At 41.0% G+C, this 25,281-nt stretch overlaps 1 protein-coding gene, 1 long non-coding RNA gene and 10 other non-coding genes across 12 annotated transcripts; 2 read left to right on the forward strand and 10 right to left on the reverse strand.

Moving 5' to 3' along the window:
- Positions 1-18: 18 nt before the first annotated feature.
- trnat-agu (transfer RNA threonine (anticodon AGU)) lies at positions 19-92 on the reverse strand. The gene has a single exon. It is a non-coding gene; the product is annotated as a tRNA-Thr (tRNA).
- Positions 93-6,318: 6,226 nt separating this feature from the next.
- Positions 6,319-6,392, reverse strand: trnat-agu (transfer RNA threonine (anticodon AGU)). Its single transcript has one exon. It is a non-coding gene; the product is annotated as a tRNA-Thr (tRNA).
- A 1,630-nt stretch (positions 6,393-8,022) lies between these two features.
- On the reverse strand, positions 8,023-8,096 carry trnat-agu (transfer RNA threonine (anticodon AGU)). Its single transcript has one exon. It is a non-coding gene; the product is annotated as a tRNA-Thr (tRNA).
- Positions 8,097-8,843: 747 nt separating this feature from the next.
- On the reverse strand, positions 8,844-8,917 carry trnat-cgu (transfer RNA threonine (anticodon CGU)). Its single transcript has one exon. It is a non-coding gene; the product is annotated as a tRNA-Thr (tRNA).
- Positions 8,918-9,279: 362 nt separating this feature from the next.
- trnat-ugu (transfer RNA threonine (anticodon UGU)) lies at positions 9,280-9,353 on the reverse strand. Its single transcript has one exon. It is a non-coding gene; the product is annotated as a tRNA-Thr (tRNA).
- Positions 9,354-10,183: 830 nt separating this feature from the next.
- Positions 10,184-10,257, reverse strand: trnat-cgu (transfer RNA threonine (anticodon CGU)). The gene has a single exon. It is a non-coding gene; the product is annotated as a tRNA-Thr (tRNA).
- A 1,093-nt stretch (positions 10,258-11,350) lies between these two features.
- On the reverse strand, positions 11,351-11,424 carry trnat-agu (transfer RNA threonine (anticodon AGU)). The gene has a single exon. It is a non-coding gene; the product is annotated as a tRNA-Thr (tRNA).
- A 954-nt stretch (positions 11,425-12,378) lies between these two features.
- On the forward strand, positions 12,379-12,914 carry LOC143703909 (uncharacterized). The gene is made up of 3 exons (XR_013191471.1): positions 12,379-12,470; positions 12,628-12,743; positions 12,839-12,914. It is a non-coding gene; the product is annotated as an uncharacterized LOC143703909 (long non-coding RNA).
- A 4,052-nt stretch (positions 12,915-16,966) lies between these two features.
- LOC143703910 (G2/M phase-specific E3 ubiquitin-protein ligase-like) lies at positions 16,967-17,744 on the forward strand. The gene is made up of 3 exons (XM_077197384.1): positions 16,967-17,031; positions 17,184-17,398; positions 17,484-17,744. The coding sequence occupies exons 2-3, from the start codon at positions 17,257-17,259 to the stop codon at positions 17,717-17,719; spliced, it is 378 nt and encodes a 125-aa protein (XP_077053499.1). The 5' UTR covers positions 16,967-17,031; positions 17,184-17,256; the 3' UTR covers positions 17,720-17,744.
- Positions 17,745-21,298: 3,554 nt separating this feature from the next.
- trnat-ugu (transfer RNA threonine (anticodon UGU)) lies at positions 21,299-21,372 on the reverse strand. The gene has a single exon. It is a non-coding gene; the product is annotated as a tRNA-Thr (tRNA).
- Positions 21,373-22,091: 719 nt separating this feature from the next.
- On the reverse strand, positions 22,092-22,165 carry trnat-agu (transfer RNA threonine (anticodon AGU)). Its single transcript has one exon. It is a non-coding gene; the product is annotated as a tRNA-Thr (tRNA).
- Positions 22,166-22,702: 537 nt separating this feature from the next.
- trnar-ucu (transfer RNA arginine (anticodon UCU)) lies at positions 22,703-22,791 on the reverse strand. The gene is given in 2 exon segments: positions 22,703-22,738; positions 22,755-22,791. It is a non-coding gene; the product is annotated as a tRNA-Arg (tRNA).
- Positions 22,792-25,281: the final 2,490 nt, after the last annotated feature.

The raw sequence follows: 25,281 nt of genomic DNA on the forward strand, positions 1-25,281 counted from the left end.
GCCCACATCCTGTGGCATAGGCACTGCTGGGATTCGAATCCATGATCTCCTGTTTACTAGACAGGCGCTTTGACCAACTAAGCAACAGCGCCAGTTACTGTCGCTGGTTCGATGCTTTTGTATACAAAGTCTAAAAGAGGTAGCATGTCAGGAGAATAGCTGATTACATCATGAATAGGTCCCTTTGAAGTTACAGGATTATTTCCAAAACCTGAAAGGTGTGCAGGCTTCTGTTGAGGGATAAGGGTGTTGTGAACTTTTTCTTTGTAGAAAAGTTAGAAGCTCAGACCAGGAGACGGTGGAAGTTTTCCAAGCAGAAGTTCTTTATTGATTGTCGGTAGCTGCAGTCATTCCAACATCGTCTAAATTAAAGTAACTTTACATGGTATATTATAGGCATTTTAAGAGGAGGGACTTCTGGAGGTGGAGACAAATTCAAACAAAGCATGCAAATGTAGTACGAACACACCCTACTCTGAGGGCATTACCAATCCAATGGAATCAGGATAACTATTCAAATGCTGATAGTGGCCAGGAACTCTGGTTCCAAGAGCCATCCCAGAGCCATTAAAGAAAGTCTCAGTAAACAGACTCATTTAACTTACAATGGAGAAAACAGGATTTGCCAGATTCTCTTGCTGGAAACTGTTTCACAGCTGATATCATTTACCATCCTAACCTGAAATGCTAACTTCAACAAACAGAACTTTCTCAGTTTATATATGATAGTATTAGAAGTTAGATTAAACCTTTTAATAAACTTGTATTCCTTCAATTCCCCCTTTGGGAGTTCTAAATTACTCCCACACTATATACAAATTTAAACAATTAAAAATTAATTCTTGCAACTTGTGATAGTTACAGGCACATAAGGCATGTTCTGTGTTTATTTTTCTGTAATTGCATGTTGACACATAAACAAAACATGCAATTAGGGTCCGTGAGTCTTTTCTGGTTGGAACTGTGATTTTCTCGTGATCAATCAAGTTTCTGAACCATGAAGAATTATCCTCAGTCATCTTGGTGTAATTTTGCTGAAAGATCAAGAATGTCTTGTTGGACCACCATGTTTGTGCACAAGTGAGTCCTGGAATGCAGTCATCTTCGGATGTGACATGCACACTTTCTTTCCAGCAAACAAGGCATTTGTGACATATTCATCAGCTCTAAGAATATTTTGTTTCTGGAGTCCGGACTTTGTGCGATCTTCATGATGTGTAGTAGTAGGACAATCTTGATCATGTCGATGTATGACTGAAGGTTTCGTAGTCTCTGCGTTGTGTATTTATTTTTTCTTTTTCTTTTCTCTATCCTTTTGTGATAGTTGGCTCGGGAGTGGGTCTAGTTGTTTCTTGAGGTTATGTCTTCATACGCAGACGAGGAGGTCGGTGCATATGGGTCTCGGTTCAGCCATCAAGTGTTATCTGCACAGAGGAAGAGAGAAAACAAAAGACAGGAGAGCAGTATTTGTTCAAACACTAGGGTTGTAAACTTTTCCGAGTCTGCTATTGTTGTTCCTTCTTCCCTATTTCTTAATTATGACACCTAAAGAACGCAGTGAGATGAGGATGGATTAATGGATGGGAAGGCCTATGAGGGATTCTTCACCGAAGGGTTGGCCACCGACGCCTGTTGCAATCGGTTCTTTCCTCGGCTCCCCACTGGTTCGTGTCCTATGCTATCCCTGTTGGAGCAGGAACAACCTTACAGTGTGACACATGAGTCCAGGTTTTCTTTCCCTGACATAATACTGCAGCAGCTGTAATCAACATCACTTGATATGGTCCGTGCCACTTAGGCTCTAATGGCTTGTTTTTGAATGACTTTATCATAACCCATTGACCTGGGATGATAGTGTGGCCACCTTCTGGTGGAGTCTGCCAACACGACTCAACTCTCTCTCTGGCACTCTGTACTGCCTTTGTGAGGTTTTCACAGTAAGTGATCAGGGCATCTGAGGCAATGTGTACATCAGCATTTCTAAGATCAATCACACCTGGCATCTGCATTGGGCGTCCAGTAATAATCTCATGAGGGCTCAGTCCTACTGATCTGTTAGGTGAGGCTCTTATACTACACAGTACTGCTGGCAACGCTTCAACCCATGGTACTCCTTCCTGATGCATTTTGCTTAGCCTGATTTTGATTGTTCTGTTTGCACGTTCAACCTGACACCAAAATCATGAATTACCCCAAAAGCATATCTGGAATCTGTGTAGATATTAGCAACCGATCCTGAAGCTAGCGTGCATGCTCTTGTTAGGGCTACTAGTTCTGCAGCTTGAGCTGAAAAATGATCTGGAAGACGTCCTGAAGCTAACACTTCCGTGGTGGACGTTACTGCATAACCTGCTCGTCTGTTACCTTTTTCTTTTACTTCACTCATAGGTGTATATGTAAGCGTAACACAATCGTGAGTAATTTCTCCTTCATCCTCTAACAAAACTTCAGTCATAGCAGACAGCATACATGAGGACGGATTTGTGACAGGTGCACGCTGTAAGACAATATTTGGCATTATTGTGGACACTGCATGAGGGCTTTTTTTACGTTTACAGTCTGACCTAACACACTTAATGATGAAAGGTCTGTGCTGTAAAATAGCATTTAAGGCTGTGAGTCTACTTAACTTGGTGTTCCCCAAAGGAAGGGTGAGACAGTCACTTTCCTTTTGTTCTATTAAACAAAAATAAGTCTTTCATCTTTGTTGAAAGTTACTGGGGAAATTAAGCACTCACAGCCCAAATGGTTAACACATCAACAAGCTGCCCAACGAGTTTAATGACGAGGGGACGGGCTGCTTCAGAGTAGCAAGCAGACTGAGTAGGAGCTGAGTAACATTGTTAACTTGTTTAAAGTTCTTTTTGTTTTTCCTACACTCCTTTCCCCAATGTCCATGTTTACCACAGTAATAACAACTGCTGCCCTCTCTCTTAGGACATTTGCGTTTCTGTTGATTCTCTGTGTTGACCTTAAAGGATGCTGCTGCAATTTTTACTCTTGCCTTGACATCAGAATCTGTTTCCCAAGTAGTTAACCTCTCCAAGTTGTTTTGTATGGTTCTAGTGGACCATGTTAAGTCTAAGAAAGGCAATGCTTTTCTATGTTCTGACAACAGACCATCAAACCATGTGCGAACTAGGGGACCATTATCTTCTAACACCTTCTCTGAAGTGTCAGCTATACCACTGTACGCTGCTGCTGACTGGCAAAATCTTTGAGTGTACTCACTAACAGTTTCACCCTTCTTCTGTAAACAACTAGTGATCTTCGACCAGTCAATTTTGGGTCCAACAATGTTCTTCAACGCTTTCAAAACTCCCTCTCTCAATTCATCTTTTCTGGCATGTTGTAGTTCAGAAGTAACAGCAGACTCAAAACTGTTGAATTCAGATTCAGTTAGAATTTGTGACATCAGCTGTGTGACTTCTGCCAACGACATGTCGTAAAGACGCATTTTACTGATCAATGCCCTTCTAAAATCAGAAAAATCTATGCGTACTGAAGGTAAGCTTTGGGATAGTCTTTCTATGTCTCTAGGTCCGAGTGCTTTGGCAACAGTTTGGTTTTGGACAACAGAAGAGTTGGGAGGAACACTTTCAGTTCCCTCAATTCCCTGAGATCTTCTTGCAACACATACCTTTACTGAATCTACAGGCTTATCAGTCAGGATAAGTTTCATCTGACTGTTGGTCTTCTGAGTCACATTTGGTTGAGGCCTTGTTATGGCCCACCTTAGTGTGCATTTGTTTGTTCTGTTCTTTTAATTTATCAATACACCTAGTTTGTTCTTGTGCAATGGATAAGCTATATTCTCTATGGCAACAGATTATGCCTTTCATGTTTTTCTTTCTGATACATGCACCTAACACCTTCTTGCATTCTTCAATAGACCAAACTTTGTCTGGATCAATACCAAATTTCTTTGTCAAATCCAATCTAACTGACTCAGTCATTATGGAATCCATTTTCTCTCCTAACAATGACTTGAACTCACTGTCTGTCCATAAAGGGCTAGCTAGTCAATTTTTCTCAGTTGATGGAACTAGCCTAGCATTTCTTCTAACCATTTTGTGGATTTCTTTTGTTACCACACAATCAAAAAATAAACTTCTCTGATCAACAGAGGGTATACTTGTTAACACAGATCAAATCTTGTTAAACTTCCTTGTTACCAACACATCACAAACTATTAGCATGTTACGCTAATCTTCCCTAAAAGAAAAATGCAAAGGATCTTTCACCTTCTTAACTTTTAGAGGATAAAACAAACAAAAACACTAAATCTTCTCTGATCAAAAGAGGCTACACTCGATAACACAGTTAACCTTCCTTACCCAGAGCAAAGGGTAACACAGAAAATATTAGCACGTTACGCTAATCTTCTCTAAAAGGAAATGCAAAGGATCTTTCACCTTCCTAACTTTAAGAGGATAAACACATCCCTGTTTGAACAGAGGTTCACCAATATTGACACGTAATGTTAACCTTCCCTAACTTTAGAGGATACATTCTCTAGCAATGTAGAGGCTATACTTTCATCTTGAAAATAAACTTTTAAAGGGTAACTTTGTTAGCCAGACACTGCAGCTGTCTGATAACTGTTCTCTGACGGCGCAGAGATTTGTACTGGTCTTCAGTGGTTCTTTGAATAGAGTGAAACTCACCAAATCGTTGTTTGTACGGAAAGGATTCCGTCTGGAACTCAGCCAAAAAAAGTTTGTTCTTTGTTGAGCTTTGAAGTTTCAGGAGTCAGTTCTGGAACTCAGTCTTTGTTGAGTGGAGATTTCAGTTCTGGAACTCAGTCTTTGTTGAGTGGAGATTTCAGTTCTGGAACTCAGTCTTTGTTGAGTGGAGATTTCAGTTCTGTATTCAGGTAAGATTCTCTCTGGAATGCAGTCAGATCTTTGAGCTTGAATTCCAATCTGGATTCAGGTGAAGTTAATTCTATCCGGGTCACGGCACCATCTGTAGTGATCTTTTTCTTTGTAGAAAAGTTAGAAGCTCAGACCAGGAGAGGGTGGAAGTTTTCCAAGCAGAAGTTCTTTATTGCTTGTCGGTAGCTGCAGTCATTCCAACATCGTCTAAATTAAAGTAACTTTACATGGTATATTATAGGCATTTTAAGAGGAGGGACTTCTGGAGGTGGAGATAAATTCAAACAAAGCATGCAAATGTAGTACGAACACACCCTACTCTGAGGGCATTACCAATCCAATGGAATCAGCATAACTATTCAAATGCTGATAGTGGCCAGGAACTCTGGTTCCAAGAGCCATCTCAGAGCCATTAAAGAAAGTCTCAGTGATCAGACTCATTTAACTTACAATGGAGAAAACAGGATTTGCCAGATTCTCTTGCTGGAAACTGTTTCACAGCTGATATCATTTACCATCCTAACCTGAAATGCTAACTTCAACAAACAGAACTTTCTCAGTTTATATATGATAGTATTAGAAGTTAGATTAAACCTTTTAATAAACTTGTATTCCTTCAAGGGACAAGGGAATATCTCAAGCCATTTATTTCTGGATCGAAACTCTCAGTACTCGTGTCTCAAATGTTTCGGGAACCTCTAGTTACGATACATCTAAATGCTGTTTCAGCTTGGAGAAATGGAAAGCGTGTTTTTTTTTCTTCTTTTTTTTCCAGGTAGGTGGCCAACAATAGGTTGTTGCAGATTTTGGCCTAGGCCAGTGGATTTCAACCTATTCTTATTTAAATAGGTGACTTAAGTTAATTAGTAGAGTACTCTGTGATCTGAGTTGGGTGTGTCCAATAAGGGAAATAAGCAGAACGTGAAGGGTATGCTTCTGAAGTAGTTTGTGGATTCAAGTTTTAAGCATATGTCTGACTCACAGAGACATCAGAGCAAAAGATTGTCTTTCCTGCCAAGACTTTCACATCAGAGATGATTGAATGACTACTCTTAGAAGCCACAGATAAGACACTGCTGGGATTCGAACCCAGGATCTCCTGTTTACTAGACAGGCGCTTTAACCAACTAAGCCACACAAAAGTTACTGCCTCTGGTTCGATGCTTTTGTATACAAAGTCTAAAAGAGGTAGCATGTCAGGAGAATAGCTGATTACATCATGAATAGGTCCCTTTGAAGTTACAGGATTATTTCCAAAACCTGAAAGGTGTGCAGGCTTCTGTTCCATTGTGCCACAGAGCCACAAAAGACAAACTTTAAGACGCTATTGCATGCACATCACTTCTTAGATTTCCACATTTTGTGCAGATGCACACTGTTCAGCATGCAAAGATTTACATATGTAAAAGATTAAGTGAGCGGTGCCCACATCCACTGGCATAGGCACTGCTCGGATTCGAACCCAGGATCTCCTGTTTACTAGACAGGCGCTTTGACCAACTAAGCCACAGCGCCACTTGCTGAACCTTCTACAATGTGTTGCTATAAAAAGTCTAAAAGAGGTAGCAGGTCAGGAAAATAGCTGATTACATCATGAAAGAGGTTAGGGGATTATTTCCAAAACCCGAGGGGCATTCAGGGCTCAGTTGAAGAAAGAGGGAATATCTGAAACTGTCAATACGTGTTTCTGAAATGTTTTTGGAACCTCCAGTTACAATACATCTAAACTCTGTCTCAGCTAGGAGAAATGGAAAGCAATCTCTGCTATGCTTTCAGCTGATCTGAAAGACAAAATCCAGAAAGCTTTTCATGAATTATATATTCATATTTGTAAAGACTGTTTTGAATACATCCAGAGGCTGGATCTCAACAATAGGAAGTAGCAGATTCTGGCCTAAGCCAGTGGTTTTCAAAACATTCTCGAAACCTCCCAGACGCTATACATTTTTGTTATTTACCTTATTTCAAAAGGGTTAATTGAGCTACTTAGTAGAGTACTCTATGATCTGACGTGGGTGTGTCCAATAAGGGAAAAGAGCAGAATGTGAAGGGTAGGCTTCTGAAGTAGTTTGTGGACCCCAGTTTTAAACATATGTCTGACTCACAGAGACATCAGAGCAAAAGAGGCCACTGACTATTCTGGTGGGACTCAAAACCACAACCAGGGAATTTCTCCATTCGCATCCCAGAAGTCCAAAGTTCTATCCATTGTACCATAAAATGACACACTTCAGGGAAGTATTGCATGCGCAGCACTTCTTAGTTTTTCCAGTTTTGTGCAGGTAAACACAGTTCGTCATGCAAAGACTTTCATATGTGAAAAGGTTAAGCACTCCCATATCCTGTGCCAAAGGCACTGCTGGGATTTGAACCCAGGATCTCCTGTTTACGAGACAGGCGCTTTGACCAGCTAAGCCACAGATCAGTGAAATTTGTTGGTAAAACAAGTCTAAAAGAGGTAGCACATCAGGAAAACAGCTGATCACGTCATGAAAGAGGTCCCTTAGAGGTAAGAGGATTGTTTCCAAAACACGAGGGCCTTTCACGCCTCAAGGGAATGTCTGAACTCATTTAATTTTGGCTCTACACTCTCGATAGTCATGCCTAAAATGTTTCCTGAGCCTTCTTCTGATATGAAATGGCAAAATCCAGAAAGTTATCCATGTATTATTCTTCATATATGTAAAGACTTTGTTTGTACAAATATCCATAGGCTTGACCATATCAATGGGTAGTAGCAGATTTCAGGCCTAAGCCAGGAGCTTGCAAACCATTCTTGAAGCGCATCTGCACCACATATATATATATTTTTTATTATCTCTCTCATTTAATACAGGTGAATCAAATAATTGATTGATAATTAACGTACTCGACGATCTGACTTGGGTGTGCTCAATAAGGAAAAGAAGAAAAATGTGTTGCGTAGGCTTCTGAAAAAGTTGGAAAACCCCAGCTTTAAGCAAATGTCAGTCTGGTAAAGACGTCTGTGCAAAGGGACACCATTCGTGACTCTGGTGGGACCCAAAAAACTACAACCTTTTTAAAACCTTCATTTGCAACCGAGAAGTCCAGATTGTCTTTCCTGCCAAGACTTTCACGTCAGAGAAGGAGAAGGTTAAATGACTACTCTTAGAAGCCACAGATTAGGCACTGCTGGGATTCGAACCCAGGATCTCCTGTTTACTAGACAGGCGCTTTGACCAACTAAGCCACAGCGCCAGTTACTGTCACTGATTCGATGCTTTTGTATACAAAGTCTAAAAGAGGTAGCATGTCAGGAGAATAGCTGATTACATCATGAATAGGTCCCTTTGAAGTTACAGGATTATTTCCAAAACCTGAAAGGTGTGCAGGCTTCTGTTGAGGGACAAGGGAATATCTCAAGCCATTTATTTCTGGATCGAAACTCTCAGTACTCGTGTCTCAAATGTTTCGGGAACCTCTAGTTACGATACATCTAAATGCTGTTTCAGCTTGGTGAAATGGAAAGCGTGTTTTTTTTTCTTCTTTTTCTTCGAGGTAGGTGGCCAACAATAGGTTGTTGCAGATTTTGGCCTAGGCCAGTGGATTTCAACCTATTCTTCTTTAAATAGGTGACTTAAGTTAATTAGTAGAGTACTCTGTGATCTGAGTTGGGTGTGTCCAAAGAGGGAAATAAGCAGAACGTGAAGGGTATACTTCTGAAGTAGTTTGTGGATTCAAGTTTTAAGCATATGTCTGACTCACAGAGACATCAGAGCAAAAGAGGCCACTGACTATTCTGGTGGGACTCACAACCAGGGAATTTCTCCATTCGCATCCTAGAAGTCCAAAGTTGTATCCATTGTACCATAAAATGACACACTTCAGGGAAGTGTTGCATGCGCAGCACTTCTTAGTTTTTCCAGTTTTGTGCAGGTAAACACAGTTCGTCATGCAAAGACTTTCATATGTGAAAAGGTTAAGCACTCCCATATCCTGTGCCAAAGACACTGCTGGGATTTGAACCCAGGATCTCCTGTTTACGAGACAGGCGCTTTGACCAGCTAAGCCACAGCGCCAGATACTGTGAAATTTGTTGGTAAAACAAGTCTAAAAGAGGTACCACATCAGGAAAACAGCTGATCACGTCATGAACGAGGTCCCTTAGAGGTAAGAGGATTGTTTCCAAAACATCTGAGCAATAGAGGGTATGCACGACTCTGGTGGGACTCGAACCCACAACCTTTGAATATCTCCATTCACAACCTAGAAGTCCAATGCGCTATCCAGTGCCACAGAGCCACAAAAGACAAGCTTTAAGACGCTATTGCATCCACATCACTTCTTAGATTTCCACATTTTGTGCAGATGCACACTGTTCAGCATGCAAAGATTTACATATGTAAAGGATTAAGTGAGTGGTGCCCACATCCTGTGGCATAGGCACTGCTGGGATTCGAACCCAGGATCTCCTGTTTACAAGACAGGCGCTTTGACCAACTAAGCCACAGCGCCACTTGCTGAACCTTCTACAATGTGTTGCTATAAAAAGTCTAAAAGAGGTAGCAGGTCAGGAAAATAGCTGATTACATCATGAAAGAGGTTAGGGGATTATTTCCAAAACCCGAGGGGCATTCAGGGCTCTGTTGAAGAAAGAGGGAATATCTGAAAATCTCAATACGTGTTTCTGAAAGGTTTTTGGAACCTCCAGTTACAATACATCTAAACTCTGTCTCAGCTAGGAGAAATGGAAAGCAATCTCTGCTATGCTTTCAGCTGATCTGAAAGACAAAATCCAGAAAGCTTTTCATGAATTATATATTCATATTTGTAAAGACTGTTTTGAATACATCCAAAGGCTGGATCTCAACAATAGGAAGTAGCAGATTCTGGCCTAAGCCAGTGGTTTTCAAACCATTCTCGAAACCTCCCAGACGCTATACATTTTCGTTATTTACCTTATTTCAAAAGGGTTAATTGAGCTACTTAGTAGAGTACTCAATGATCTGACGTGGGTGTGTCCAATAAGGGAGATGAGCAGAATGTGAAGGGTAGGCTTCTGAAGTAGTTTGTGGACCCCAGTTTTAAACATATGTCTGACTCACAGAGACATCAGAGCAAAAGAGGCCACTGACTATTCTGGTGGGACTCACAACCAGGGAATTTCTCCATTCGCATCCTAGAAGTCCAAAGTTCTATCCATTGTACCATAAAATGACACACTTCAGGGAAGTGTTGCATGCGCAGCACTTCTTAGTTTTTCCAGTTTTGTGCAGGTAAACACAGTTCGTCATGCAAAGACTTTCATATGTGAAAAGGTTAAGCACTCCCATATCCTGTGCCAAAGGCACTGCTGGGATTTGGACCCAGGATCTCCTGTTTACGAGACAGGCGCTTTGACCAGCTAAGCCACAGCGCCAGATACTGTGAAATTTGTTGGTAAAACAAGTCTAAAAGAGGTACCACATCAGGAAAACAGCTGATCACGTCATGAACGAGGTCCCTTAGAGGTAAGAGGATTGTTTCCAAAACACGAGGGCCTTTCACGCCTCAAGGGAATGTCTGAACTCATTTAATTTTGGCTCTACACTCTCGATAGTCATGCCTAAAATGTTTCCTGAGCCTTCTTCTGATATGAAAGGGCAAAATCCAGAAAGATATCCATGTATTATTCTTCATATATGTAAAGACTTTGTTTGTACAAATATCCATAGGCTTGACCATATCAATCGGTAGTAGCAGATTTCAGGCCTAAGCCAGGAACTTGCAAACCATTCTTGAAGCGCATCTGCACCACATATATATATTTGTTTTATTATCTCTCTCATTTAATACAGGTGAATCAAATAATTGATTGATAAGTAACGTACTGGACGATCTGACTTGGGTGTGCTCAATAAGGAAAAGAAGAAAAATGTGCTGCGTAGGCTTCTGAAAAAGTTGGAAAACTCCAGCTTTAAGCAAATGTCAGTCTGGTAAAGACGTCTGTGCAAAGGGACACCATTCGTGACTCTGGTGGGACCCAAAAAAGGGACACTTTTTAAAACCTTCATTTGCAACCGAAAAGACCAGATTGTCTTTCCTGCCAAGACTTTCACATCAGAGATGATTGAATGACTACTCTTAGAAGCGACAGATAAGACACTGCTGGGATTCGAACCCAGGATCTCCTGTTTACTAGACAGGCGCTTTAACCAACTAAGCCACACAAAAGTTACTGCCTCTGGTTCGATGCTTTTGTATACAAAGTCTAAAAGAGGTAGCATGTCAGGAGAATAGCTGATTACATCATGAATAGGTCCCTTTGAAGTTACAGGATTATTTCCAAAACCTGAAAGGTGTGCAGGCTTCTGTTCCATTGTGCCACAGAGCCACAAAAGACAAACTTTAAGACGCTATTGCATGCACATCACTTCTTAGATTTCCACATTTTGTGCAGATGCACACTGTTCAGCATGCAAAGATTTACATATGTAAAAGATTAAGTGAGCGGTGCCCACATCCTGTGGCATAGGCACTGCTGGGATTCGAACCCAGGATCTCCTGTTTACTAGACAGGCGCTTTGACCAACTAAGCCACAGCGCCACTTGCTGAACCTTCTACAATGTGTTGCTATAAAAAGTCTAAAAGAGGTAGCAGGTCAGGAAAATAGCTGATTACATCATGAAAGAGGTTAGGGGATTATTTCCAAAACCCGGGGGGCATTCAGGGCTCTGTTGAAGAAAGAGGGGATATCTGAAACTCTCAATACTTGTGTCTGAAATGTTTTTGGAACCTCCAGTTACAATACATCTAAATTCTGTCTCAGCTGGGAGAAATGGAAAGCAATCTCTGCTATGCTTTCAGCTGATCTGAAAGACAAAATCCAGAAAGATTTTCATGAATTATATATTCATATTTGTAAAGTACTGTGGCCGAGAAGGGTCACAACACATACAAACCCCACAACAACTACATATTCAGAAAACACATACAAATTCAGAAAACACATGCAAACAACGCCACAACAACTACATATTCAGAAAACACATACAAATTCAGAAAACACATACAAATTCAGAAAACACATGCAAATTCAGAAAACAACTTTGTCGATTTCACATTCGCTGCAAATATTCGCAGCACGAGCAAATAGGGAAACAAACTGCAAACTGCAAAAACACAACGGAAATGTTTCCGGGGGGGCCATAATCAGTGACGGACCCGCATCCATCCGGTTGTCTTAGCGCTATTTTTTGAATGTGTGCTGTGCTTTTCTTGTCTCAAGAGGTAAGTGTTTCTCTTTCATTATGACAGACTTGTCGATGTGCTCTGATACCGAAGTGGTTTTGTGTGTTTTTAACATATTAAGTTATTGTCCCCATAACGTATTAGTCTGCCAACGTTGTTAGCTGGAAACTAAGTTAGCTGGCTAGCTCGCGTCTGGCCATTAAATAGATGCATTACTGGCGTTTGTACAATGTTGTCCTGATATCTGAACTATTTATTTAATTTTTAGTTTGAAATGTTCTGTCCGTATTGTGCCGAGCAACTGGGGGACGCTCCCAAGTTTTGCCCGTCGTGTGGTCTGAACGTGGGGTTCCTTACGGTGTGTCCATCCACGTCATCAAGCCTAGGCCGTGGGCCTACAGGTAATATCCCCTTACTGTGCTCCCATTTTAACGTTACTGTGCTGCATTGAATTGTCCCATGGTTTTAGCTGTCAGAAAGGTGGCAATTTATCAACCAATCACAAAGCATAGCTATAATGAATCAGTGTGTGTGTGTGTGTGTGTGTGTGTGTGTTAGTGAATGAGACAAGTATCCAAGGAAGAGCAGGTCAATTCATGAGGTTCAGGGAAGTTAAAGAGGCTGAGAGGAGGACCTTTTCAAAGGCTAAAAAGAAACCAAACATTATGGTCAAGGTAAACTAATATGGAGGTTTAGGTCACAATGTGACTATTACACAGTACACACAGTCTTAAACATGTTTGTTTTTCTTCTTTTCTTATTTCTGTAGATTTCAATTGGCATAATGACCAGAACAAAATATGGGTTAAAACCTATAAGAGGGAAAACTTTGCCATTAAATGTTGAACCCCTGTGGTCATCAAAACAAATTTTGCCACCTGCTATAAAAAAACAGCGAGATTTTAATCAAGACATGATGTACGATGGAGAATATGTCCTGGTATATCCTGATGGCTCTCAGGTACAAAATATACCAGGCACAGACAAACCCTTTGTCCTTGAACATTATAAAGAGGCCATTGGAAAGTCTTACCAGAGGATCGTACTGTACATCTGCCCCCTTCAGGATTCGGGTAAGTATTGAAGTACATGTATGTAAAATAATAATAATAATAATTGATAATGGTTGGTAATTAAGTGAGTTCTTAATTTAATTTGAGCTGGTTGTAAAATTGCCATATATTATACCTAGCCTAATAATGATGCATCATTTTCTCTTTCCAAGGTCATGGAGATGACTCCTCTTCAGAATCCGATGATGAGGCATTTGCTAGCCTTCCACTGAAAATGTAAGTTTCTCCCGCTAATTTGAGACCTGTGCTTGTGGTTTTTGATTATCCACGTATTTCACAGCATTCATTTATTTTTTCTTTCAATTGCGAGAAGGAATAGATCGAGCATGTTGTGCTCTTTAAATCATATTAACAAATATCTATATTATGATTTAAATTAAATTATTCAAATTATTTGTTTGTTTTAGTTTACCAAAACAATGTCCACCAACAGTGTCCAGGCCATCTGATGGGCAAGTATGTATTATTGTGTAATGTTATTAAGTTTATGTTAATGATGTAATTATTGTTAATTTGTTTGGTGTTATCTCTACTTTCATAAACAGGCCAATGGAGCAGGACCAGGACCCAAAAACACCACATCATGTGACTTCTACAAGTAAGTCACAATGGATTCAAATTGTTCGTTCATTGCACTAATACTTTTGGCTCTGGGTTTAGCATGAAATATTGACTGCTGAATGTAATGCATTACAGTACCAAGTATAACACTTTTTACTGTAATTTCACAACCATCTTGTTTTAGTATTTCATTGTTCCTTTAATCCACAGCACATATACCAAGATCTATGCACCAGTTGTCATTGACAGCAGTTGCTCTGATGTTGAGGACGTAGACAATTTTCAGGAGGAAGACAGGTACTTTGATAGAAATAATGCTGTCAACCTTTGTTGTTGTTTTTTTTTGTTTGTTTCCCCAGATATATTACATAGTTCAAGCTACATTTGGCATTTTACCTGGTTTCTGTTGCCATACAATTATTAAAGCAAATATTCAAATTGTATATATTTTTTTACTTACCCCTAAACCGAAACAAAATCTGGCAGAAATTATTGAAAGCTTGCAATGTGTGCTTCATGCTTATGCCCATCACATTTCATCACACACATATGGTGTTCTCACTGTAATGGGACCATAAAAGATTTATATTTTAATTATCCAAATAAAAGGCAGTGTTAATTTTTCTCTTTCTTGTGTTGCAGAGACGCAGATATTGGACTGACGGCTGCAGACGTTCTGTCAAATCTGTCATACAACATTAACACAAAAAGCTGTAGCAGGTTAAATATAAACCGTGCTAATGTCTGGGATAGTGCTCTGAGGGGATTCAAACGTTCCTCATTTGACCCCACCTGTAGCCTTTTGGTCAAATTCACTGATGACATCGGGCAAACAGAGGAGGCTGTGGACACAGGAGGGCCTACACGGGAATTTCTGACACTCTTGATGGACGCCATTAAAACCAGTCGATTTTTTGAAGGCAAAGAAGATGGCAAATACCTGTCATTTGATAGCAAAGGTAATTCACTTTTTGTCACATTTTGACAGTATTATAAATCAATTTGAACTAACCGTGGAACATTGCCATTGTTAGCTGCAGAAGGTGATGAGTATTTCCATGTTGGAAGAATGGTTGCTGTCTCCATTGTACATGGTGGTCCAGGGCCTCGATGCTTTTCCCCAAGCTTCTACCAGTACCTGGTTGGTAAAGTTAAGACCATTGAGGCACCAATTGAGGATATACCTGATACTGAAGTCAGGAATGTTCTCCTTGAGGTAATTGTAATTATGTGTTTCTAAGAATATTCAAGAATTTTTTTTTTTTATATTTTGATGAACAATCAACAATTTGGACACCCCAGTAGCTTGAAAAACCAGTGTGATATTGGAATAAAACCAGTGACTTCCATGCTTTGTCACTAATATGTAGTCTAAATTCCAACCAATACTCACTTAAAAAAGTTGGGTTAAAATCGACCCAACAGCTAACCCAATGGTGGGTTGATGTAGCACCGACCTATCGTTGGGTTATTTTAACCCAATAAATTAGGTAACTAGTTTTACCCAATAAATTGGGTTGCAAAAAACGAATCTGTTGGGTTATTTGGCCAAAATGCTTTAATCAAACTATTATTAATATTAATTATAATTACTATTATTTCCATGAAAATAACTCACTCACTCACAACTTAAGTATATTAACAATGCTTTATTTACATCCAATTAGACATTGCATTCAAAAGTTATTGTTGCAAGTGTTTCAATAAATAAAATAAAAAAAAGTAATGCAATTATAAACTGCCTCATAAGGCAACGTGTTGAAGGGAACACCTCCAGGCACAGAATATTAATGTTAAAATTAATTAATTTAGAGTTATGTTTTAAGTTCTAAGAAACATGGATCACAAAAACACAAATAAACAGTTGTAAACATTACAAGTTGTAAACATTTTCATTAAGTTATTGTTTGCAATTGCTTTCATTTACTTCCTTAAAATAAGAAATTCTTTCAATAAATAAATAAATAAATAAATAAATAGAAGTAATGCAATTATAAACTGCCTCATAAGGCGACAGTGTGTTGAGGGAACAGCTCCTGCCACAGAATGCTAAAATTAATTTAATTACAATTATGTTTTAAGTTCTAAGAAACATGGAATACAAATACACAAACAAAACAAACCAAAGCTTGTCCAGCTTATCCAATTATAAACTGCCTAAGTAGGCGACAATGAGTTGATGGAACTCCTCCTGGCACAGAATATGATGTTTTATTAACAAAGTTCGGGAGAAGCACGTTCAGATAATTAACACGGGTGGAGAGCACTCAGCAATCATGATTAAAACGTGTATATATAGACTCAGCAGTCTCACCTCATTTCTCTGACAGTTTAGCAGCGTCCCTCCACCACCCCTTCTCCACTCTTCTAGTCCTAAACCACTTTACATACAGGGGGGAGTACTCTGGGTTCGGGCCGAATTCCGAGCTCGGAGCCCTCCCCCCGTACAGCACGCCAAATACGCATTATACTTTATTCCCTTTAATTGTATGTAAGTGTGAACTCGTGAAATATTGTGTGTTGTAGCAACTGCCAAACAGCTGCCGCAGGCGTTGGATACTCAATGTCTAAAACATAAAATAATTTAAAGCATGTATCCACAGCTTGTAAAAGGCTGTCTTGCTCTAGTGCCGCTCCTCCTAAAATGACGAAGGCTTGTGAGCAGTTGAATTTTTCCCCAAGCTGCAGGACATGAGGGAATTGCCTCCGTTGCTCCTCCTCCTCCAAATACTTGATGATGTTTGTTCCAACCTTTAAATAGAAATTTTAAATGGTAAATATGCACAAATGGATCAAATATTACCCCAAATGTGTTGTCATAAATGATGTACCTACAGGCTGTAAATCAACAAATGCTTGTTTTGCCTCATGGTAAGAGGGCCGAACCATCTTGCAGCCTGTTTTGTGTGGCAATGGAGGAAGGATAGCTGGCAGGGTTTTTAAAGCAACATCTCCAAGAGTGTCTTTACATAAAACAGAAAGAACAATGGATTAATCTTTAAACAAGTGCATTATATCATAGACAAAATATTATAACTTGACATGAAAGTACAGAGCTGTTGTGCAGGATTTTCTCACCAGAAGAGATGTTATTGGGTACACAAAATAACCCAACATTTTTTAGAGTGTACAGACAGTGTTTTTATTTTACTCTAGATTAAGAATGCTAGGACACTGGAAGAACTCGTGGAACTCGCAGATAAGCACTCCAGCATGCTTCAGACAGCAGGATGCTATAATGCCTGAGGACACTGGAGGATAAGGAAAAAGTTGTGGATAGTTACATCCAGTGGTACTTCACCTACCGCAACCATGTTTCCTTCCAGAGGTAGGTCACTCTGACTACTTTGTAAGAATTCAAACGAGAATTTGAATGAAACTCAAATGAGTGTCTAACAAATGTGAGTCCTACTGGCAATAGCATTAAGAACTTACCATGATCTGCCTCTTCCCCTCACCCACAACCCAACCCGGTAATAGGTTCAAGGATGGCCTGGCTACCCTCAACTTTTTCAACGCTCTGGAACAGCATCCCCCAATTTTCCTGCCCTACATGTGTTACAGTGCGGAAGACCTGACAGCCGAGAGTGTAGAGTCACTGTTCCGTCCAGAAATGAGCCCAACTGGTAGCTCAAATCGCCATGAGGAGGAGAGAGTGCTTGGCTACTGGCTGGACTACTTAATCCCTGTAAAAGGTATAATTTTCTGTATGTTGTTTGAAGTGAAGTTCACAAATGGATGATAAATCTCAATGTGTTTCTTTACTCCCAACCCCCACAGAGGAAGGGTCAGGGATGTCCTTGCAGGACATTCTGATGTTCGCCACAGGCCTGAAAGAAATCCCAGCAGCAAAATTAATACCACAGCCTCAACTCACATTCCAGAAACACTCAAGGTTTCCTGAGGCTAATGTCTGCGCGAACACATTAAAACTCCCGATCTTACCCTCATATGAAATCTTTGAGGAAGCCATGAATTATGGAATCAAGAACGCTCCAGGATTTGGGCTCCATTGAGGTGTCAATCAGAAATTAATTATCAGTGGCAAATTTGCATTATTGTTTTTACTGTTTGCATTGCACTTTGCACTGTTACATTGTTTACAGAAATCCATTTTTTTTTTATAAGAAAAGGTGCAAGTTTCTCTATTTGGAAACTTTTCATGGCAGATTTACATTGCTGTTACTGTTCGCACTTTACTATTTGTATGGTTACATGGTTTACAGAAGTCCAATGATTTTTTGTATAAGAAAAGGTGCAAGTTTCTCTATTTGGAAACTTTCCGTGACAGATTTACATTGCTGTTACTGTTCGCACTTTACTGTTTGTCAGTATTTTAACAGTTAAAAGAAATAAAATAATTTTTATAAGAAAATGTAAGTTTGTCTATTCTGAAACATTTTGCAAGAGCCATCAGAATGAAGTTTATTTGTTGTTGCATAAATTGGTCATGAAATGTTACCGATCTAGCATGAAAGTCACCATTAGCTTCAGGATACCGTATTTATCAACACTGTTAACACCAAAAGCATACATTGTGATGGTGGAAAAAGTAAGGGAAGTCATTGCAATCGATTAATATCTTTGCTTTTAATTTAACCTTTAATTTAAGGTGTCCATATCAGTACACCACACTGGAGGCAATGCTGTCTGAAAGAAAATAAACTGCCTACACGTCTGTTAGTTCTCTCTCTCAAAGACCAGCCATTTCCTTAAGTCTAATGTAGTTGTCAACAGCAGCTGGCCAGTTGATGGGTGGAGCGAGCTGGCTCTGTCTCTCCAAGTTGGCAAAATATGCTTGGAGGTTAGCATCTCCACACAAACTGTTTGTGGGTGGCAGAAGGTCTTTGAACTCCTGTAACACTTGGGGATCCACTGGGAATCCACAATCCCTTCCACCAAACCTAAGGCCGCACAGAAAGCACAACAGTGAACTCATTTGAATAGTGTTTAAATCTCAAAGGGAAACCAACCAAACATTTATTGAAAATGACAATACAGGTGTTACATACAAACCTGTGAGGCAGGTTGTAAATGGTATCAGGTTTCCCAGATGGACAGAGAGACTGCCGGACGGGTCTGATGGTATGGTTATTCCAAAGCTCTCGGTGTTCATCAAGCTCTTTCTGAAAGATGCCCAGGAACACATACCGTACAAGGCACTTGTGTTCATGGGTGCCATTGAACTAGTGTCTCTCTCTCAGGTCACTGAATAAATCCATCCAGAACTGTGTCCTAATAATGGAGTACAGTGATTTTAGTTTTGTATAAATGTTTCTAATACAAATACTTAAATTATGTGACAGTCTTGGAAAACAACATTCTGCACTGCATTCACCATTTGACTTATTACAATTTGAAACAGTCAACCATGCACACTAATCCTTTTACTTATCATAACTATTGCACAATCGGCAGTACACAGCCTGATCCATGTATGACGCTCATATAAATAAGCCTACATTTTCAAAGTCAGCATTGTATGGTGCCAACCCAGCATAATATTACGAAAAGATTACAGAAATATGAAACAGTATTGAAAAATATGTGAGTAACAGTATTGTTAAACGTACCTCTGTTTCCTGAAAAAGGACCACCAACTTTCAATCCTTTGATTGGCAGTTGAAGTGCCATACATGTGGCTGAGAGAACCTGCAAAGTCATCGGTGTGGTCCTCTCTTAAAGAACAGTGGATGGCAGCCATGTCTCCATTTTCTGTCCCACAGTCTGTCCTAAGACGAGCCGGAAGGCCACAGCTCGAAACACACTGCAGGTAATGGTGAGCTATTACTGCAGGGTCGTTGTTGGTGCTGCCACTACTGAGCCACATAACCCGCCTTGAATACCCATCGATGCAGCCACTGATGGCAATCCCAAAGGGCTTGAGCTTGTCATAGCCATCCACGTGCCACACCTGATTGGGTCCTGCAGAGCAATAGGATCGCCTAACAAACCTGCGCCTATGACGGAGAGATACTCCTGTTGGATTTAATAATCTGAGGGCTTGCATGACATCGTCTTGTTTCACTGTCAGTGAATGCTTCTGTCTCAGGGTCTGCCACATAGCCCTGTAGCCCAACAGCTGTCCTGAGCCGTTCAATTCACTGGTGATGGCAGCATTCACAGTCTCCAGTGGACTGTAATTTGCACTCCGACTTAGATTTAGCCGTTTCAGCCTTCTTTTTTAGAGTTTTCAGGCTCATTACAATACCATGCTTTGACTCCAAAAAATCGCGAATAACGTCGTTGGAGTGGTCCTTTCTAAAGTAAGCACGTATTAGGTCATCCTCTGGACCGACACAACACACACACACACACACACACACACACACACACACACACACACACACACACACACACACAGAAAGATTAATTATAAAAACTAATATGCTTTAATGGGGTTGATAAATTTATAAATAGGAACACAGTAAGGGGATGTTACCTGTAGGCTGACCCTCCGTAAGGAACCCCACGTTCAGACCACACGACGTGCAAAACTTGGGAGCGTACCCCAGTTGCTCGGCACAATACGGACAGAACAATCTATTTAATGGCCAGACGTGAGCTAGCCAGCTAACTTAGTTTCCAGCTAACAACGTTGGCAGATTAATACGTTATGGGGACAATAACTTAATATGTTAAAAACACACAAAACCACTTCGGTATCAGAGCACATCGACAAGTCTGTCATAATGAAAGAGAAACACTTACCTCTTGAGACAACAAAAGCACAGCACACATTCAAAAAATAGCGCTAAGACAACCGGATGGATGCGGGTCCGTCACTGATTATGGCCCCCCCGGAAACATTTCCGTTGTGTTTTTGCAGTTTGCAGTTCGTTTCCCTATTTGCTCGTGCTGCGAATATTTGCAGCGAATGTGAAATCGACAAAGTTGTTTTCTGAATTTGCATGTGTTTTCTGAATTTGTATGTGTTTTCTGAATTTGTATGTGTTTTCTGAATATGTAGTTGTTGTGGCGTTGTTTGCATGTGTTTTCTGAATTTGTATGTGTTTTCTGAATATGTAGTTGTTGTGGGGTTTGTATGTGTTGTGACCCTTCTCGGCCACCGTAGTAAAGACTGTTTTGAATACATCAAGAGGCTGGATCTCAACAATAGGAAGTAGCAGATTCTGGCCTAAGCCAGTGGTTTTCAAACCATTCTCGAAACCTCCCAGACGCTATACATTTTCGTTATCTTCCTTATTTCAAAAGGGTTAATTGAGCTACTTAGTAGAGTACTCAATGATCTGACGTGGGTGTGTCCAATAAGGGAGATGAGCAGAATGTGAAGGGTAGGCTTCTGAAGTAGTTTGTGGACCCCAGTTTTAAACATATGTCTGACTCACAGAGACATCAGAGCAAAAGAGGCCACTGACTATTCTGGTGGGACTCAAAACCACAACCAGGGAATTTCTCCATTCGCATCCTAGAAGTCCAAAGTTCTATCCATTGTACCATAAAATGACACACTTCAGGGAAGTATTGCATGCGCAGCACTTCTTAGTTTTTCCAGTTTTGTGCAGGAAAACACAGTTCGTCATGCAAAGACTTTCATATGTGAAAAGGTTAAGCACTCCCATATCCTGTGCCAAAGGCACTCCTGGGATTTGAACCCAGGATCTCCTGTTTACAAGACAGGCGCTTTGACCAGCTAAGCCACAGCGCCAGATATGGTGAAATTTGTTGGTAAAACAAGTCTAAAAGAGGTACCACATCAGGAAAACAGCTGATCACGTCATGAACGAGGTCCCTTAGAGGTAAGAGGATTGTTTCCAAAACACGAAGGCCTTTCACACCTCAAGGGAATGTCTGAACTCATTTAATTTTGGCTCTACACTCTCGATAGTCATGCCTAAAATGTTTCCTGAGCCTTCTTCTGATATGAAAGGGCAAAATCCAGAAAGATATCCATGTATTATTCTTCATATATGTAAAGACTTTGTTTCTACAAATATCCATAGGCTTGACCATATCAATCGGTAGTAGCAGATTTCAGGCCTAAGCCAGGAGCTTGCAAACCATTCTTGAAGCGCATCTGCACCACATATATATATTTTTTATTATCTCTCTCATTTAATACAGGTGAATCAAATAATTGATTGATAAGTAACGTACTCGACGATCTGACTTGGGTGTGCTCAATAAGGAAAAGAAGAAAAATGTGTTGCGTAGGCTTCTGAAAAAGTTGGAAAACCCCAGCTTTAAGCAAATGTCAGTCTGGTAAAGACGTCTGTGCAAAGGGACACCATTCGTGACTCTGGTGGGACCCAAAAAACGACAACCTTTTTAAAACCTTCATTTGCAACCGAGAAGTCCAGATTGTCTTTCCTGCCAAGACTTTCACATCAGAGAAGGTTGAATGACTAATCTTAAAAGCCACAGATTAGGCACTGCTGGCATTTGAACCCAGGATCTCCTGTTTACTAAACAGGCGCTTTGACCAACTAAGCCACAGCAACAGTTACTGTCACTGGTTCGATGCTTTTGTATACAAAGTCTAAAAGAGGTAGCATGTCAGGAGAATAGCTGATTACATCATGAATAGGTCCCTTTGAAGTTACAGGATTATTTCCAAAACCTGAAAGGTGTGCAGGCTTCTGTTGAGGGACAAGGGAATATCTCAAGCCATTTATTTCTGGATCGAAACTCTCAGTACTCGTGTCTCAAATGTTTCGGGAACCTCCAGGTACGATACATCTAAATGCTGTTTCAGCTTGGAGAAATGGAAAGCGTGTTTTTTTTCTTCTTTTTTTTCTAGGTAGGTGGCCAACAATAGGTTGTTGCAGATTTTGGCCTAGGCCAGTGGATTTCAACCTATTCTTATTTAAATAGGTGACTTAAGTTAATTAGTAGAGTACTCTGTGATCTGAGTTGGGTGTGTCCAATAAGGGAAATAAGCAGAACGTGAAGGGTATGCTTCTGAAGTAGTTTGTGGATTCAAGTTTTAAGCATATGCTTGTCCAACACAAAGACATCTGAGCAAAAGAGGGTATGCACGACTCTGGTGGGACTCGAACCCACAACCTTTGAATACCTCCATTCACAATCTAGAAGTCCAATGCGCTATCCATTGCGCCACAGAGCCACAAAAGACAAGCTTTAAGACGCTATTGCATGCACATCACTTCTTAGATTTCCACATTTTGTGCAGATGCACACTGTTCAGCATGCAAAGATTTACATATGTAAAAGATTAAGTGAGCGGTGCCCACATCCTGTGGCATAGGCACTGCTGGGATTCGAATCCATGATCTCCTGTTTACTAGACAGTTGTTACAATGTTTTCTTAAGGCTTATATCATTCTTTCATTCTAATGGAATGTCTTGTTAATGCTAATGCTAATGTAATGTAATGTTTTACATGACATTCCTTGAATCTTGTGTCATGACACTCCACCCCATGCCCCCAAACCCATGACATTTCATTCCAAGAAATTTCCAAGAATCCTTGCCATGAAATTCTACTACATCTTCTTCCGGTAAACATCACAACATGTTATTTCGTGAAATTCAGTTGATTCAATTAACATGTCCATTTTTTTCTGAAATGTCATGACTTGAAATTCCAAGTGCCATAGAATCCCATACATTGCACTAAAGTGTTACTTTAAAGGTCATTTACTGCAGGTCAGTGTTACTTTAATGTTTGGTTAATTCTAGCATGAACTGAATTGCAGTGCTTTGTCAACATTACTGCATTTCTGGATAAACTTGCCAGAGGGTTAAAGACTCTAGCTTGAGCCTGCAGCCAAAGGTTAGGTTTGTCAGAAGTGGGATTAGAACCCATGCCTCAAGGGGAGACTGCGACCTGAACGCATCGCCTTAGACCGCTCAGGCATCCTGACATGAAGGTTTTAAGCATATGCTTGGGGATAAAATCTTGTATAACCAGGCCAGAAACAGATTGACAAAGGAGATCAGAGTTGCTAAAAGGAACTACTCTGATAAACTGAAAAAACAGTTTTCATCCAACGACCCATCATCAGTCTGGAATGGCCTGAGGAACATTACCAACTACAAGTCACCATCCCCTCGATCTGTGGACAATCAACACCTGGCTGACGATTTAAATTCATTTTACTGCCGGTTTGAAAAGCCCTCATTCACACCACACACCCGGTCTGATCTGCACTTCACACATTCAGCATCACCTCCTGTTCTCCAATTATCACTCCCCCCTCCTGCCATCCAACCTGAGCTTAAGGTCTGTGTGGAGGACGTGAGCCGAGTCTTCAAAAAACAGAAGACTAGGAAAGCCTCAGGCCCAGACGGCATCTCATCTGCTTGTTTAAAAGCCTGCGCTGACCAACTGGCCCCGGTCTTCACGCAGATCTTCAACAGATCATTGGAGCAGTGTGAAGTTCCCTGCTGCTTCAAACGCTCCACTATCATTCCTGTCCCCAAAAAACCCAAAATCACTGGACTTAATGACTACAGACCTGTCGCTCTCACGTCTGTGGTCATGAAGTTGTTTGAAAGACTGGTGCTGGCCCACCTGAAGGACATCACTGGACCCCTGCTGGATCCCTTTCAGTTTGCTTACAGAGCAAACAGGTCTGTGGATGATGCAGTCAACATGGGACTGCATTATATCCTGCAACATCTCGACAGACCAGGGACTTATGCAAGGATCCTCTTTGTGGACTTCAGTTCGGCCTTCAATACCATCATGCCTGGTCTTCTCACAGCCAAACTGACCCAGCTCTCCATACCATCCTCGATCTGTCAGTGGATCACCAGCTTCCTGACGGACCGGCAGCAGCGAGTGAGACTGGGGAAACACACATCCAAGACACTCACAATCAGCACTGGTGCTCCCCAAGGGTGCGTTCTCTCCCCACTGCTCTTCTCCCTGTACACTAATGACTGCACTTCTAAAGACCCCACTGTCAAGCTCCTGAAATTTGCAGACGACACCACTGTCATCGGTCTCATCCGAAACGGTGACGAGTCTGCTTACAGACTGGAGGTTGAACAGCTGGCTGCCTGGTGCCGTTATAACAACCTTGAGCTGAACACGCTCAAAACAGTGGAGATGATCGTGGACTTCAGGAGGAACAGCTCAGCTCTCCCCCCACTCACCATCATGAACAGCACTGTGGAAGCAGTGGAGTCATTCAGGTTCCTGGGCACTATCATCTCTCAGGACCTGAAGTGGGACAATCACATTGACTCCACTGTGAAAAAGGCCCAGCAGAGACTGTACTTCCTTCGCCAGCTGAGGAAGTTCAACCTGCCACAGGATCTGCTGATTCAGTTCTACTCAGCCGTCATTGAGTCTGTCTTGTGCGCTTCCATCACTGTCTGGTTTGGTTCAGCTACCAAATCAGACATCAGGAGACTACAACGGACAGTCCGGACTGCGGAGAGGATTATTGGTGCCCCCCTGCCAAACCTCCAGGACCTGTACTCTTCCAGAGTGAGGAAGAGAGCAGGTAAAATCATCACAGACTCCACTCACCCTGGACACCACCTGTTTGAACTGTTACCGTCAAGACGGAGACTCAGATCACTGGCCACAAGAACATCTCGGCACAGGAACAGTTTCTTCCCACAGGCCATTTCCCTCCTGAAC

This window comes from Siphateles boraxobius, unplaced genomic scaffold (assembly GCF_051911475.1).
Source record: "Siphateles boraxobius isolate OS27281-9 unplaced genomic scaffold, OSU_SipBor_1 39, whole genome shotgun sequence".
NCBI lineage: Eukaryota > Metazoa > Chordata > Actinopteri > Cypriniformes > Leuciscidae > Siphateles > Siphateles boraxobius.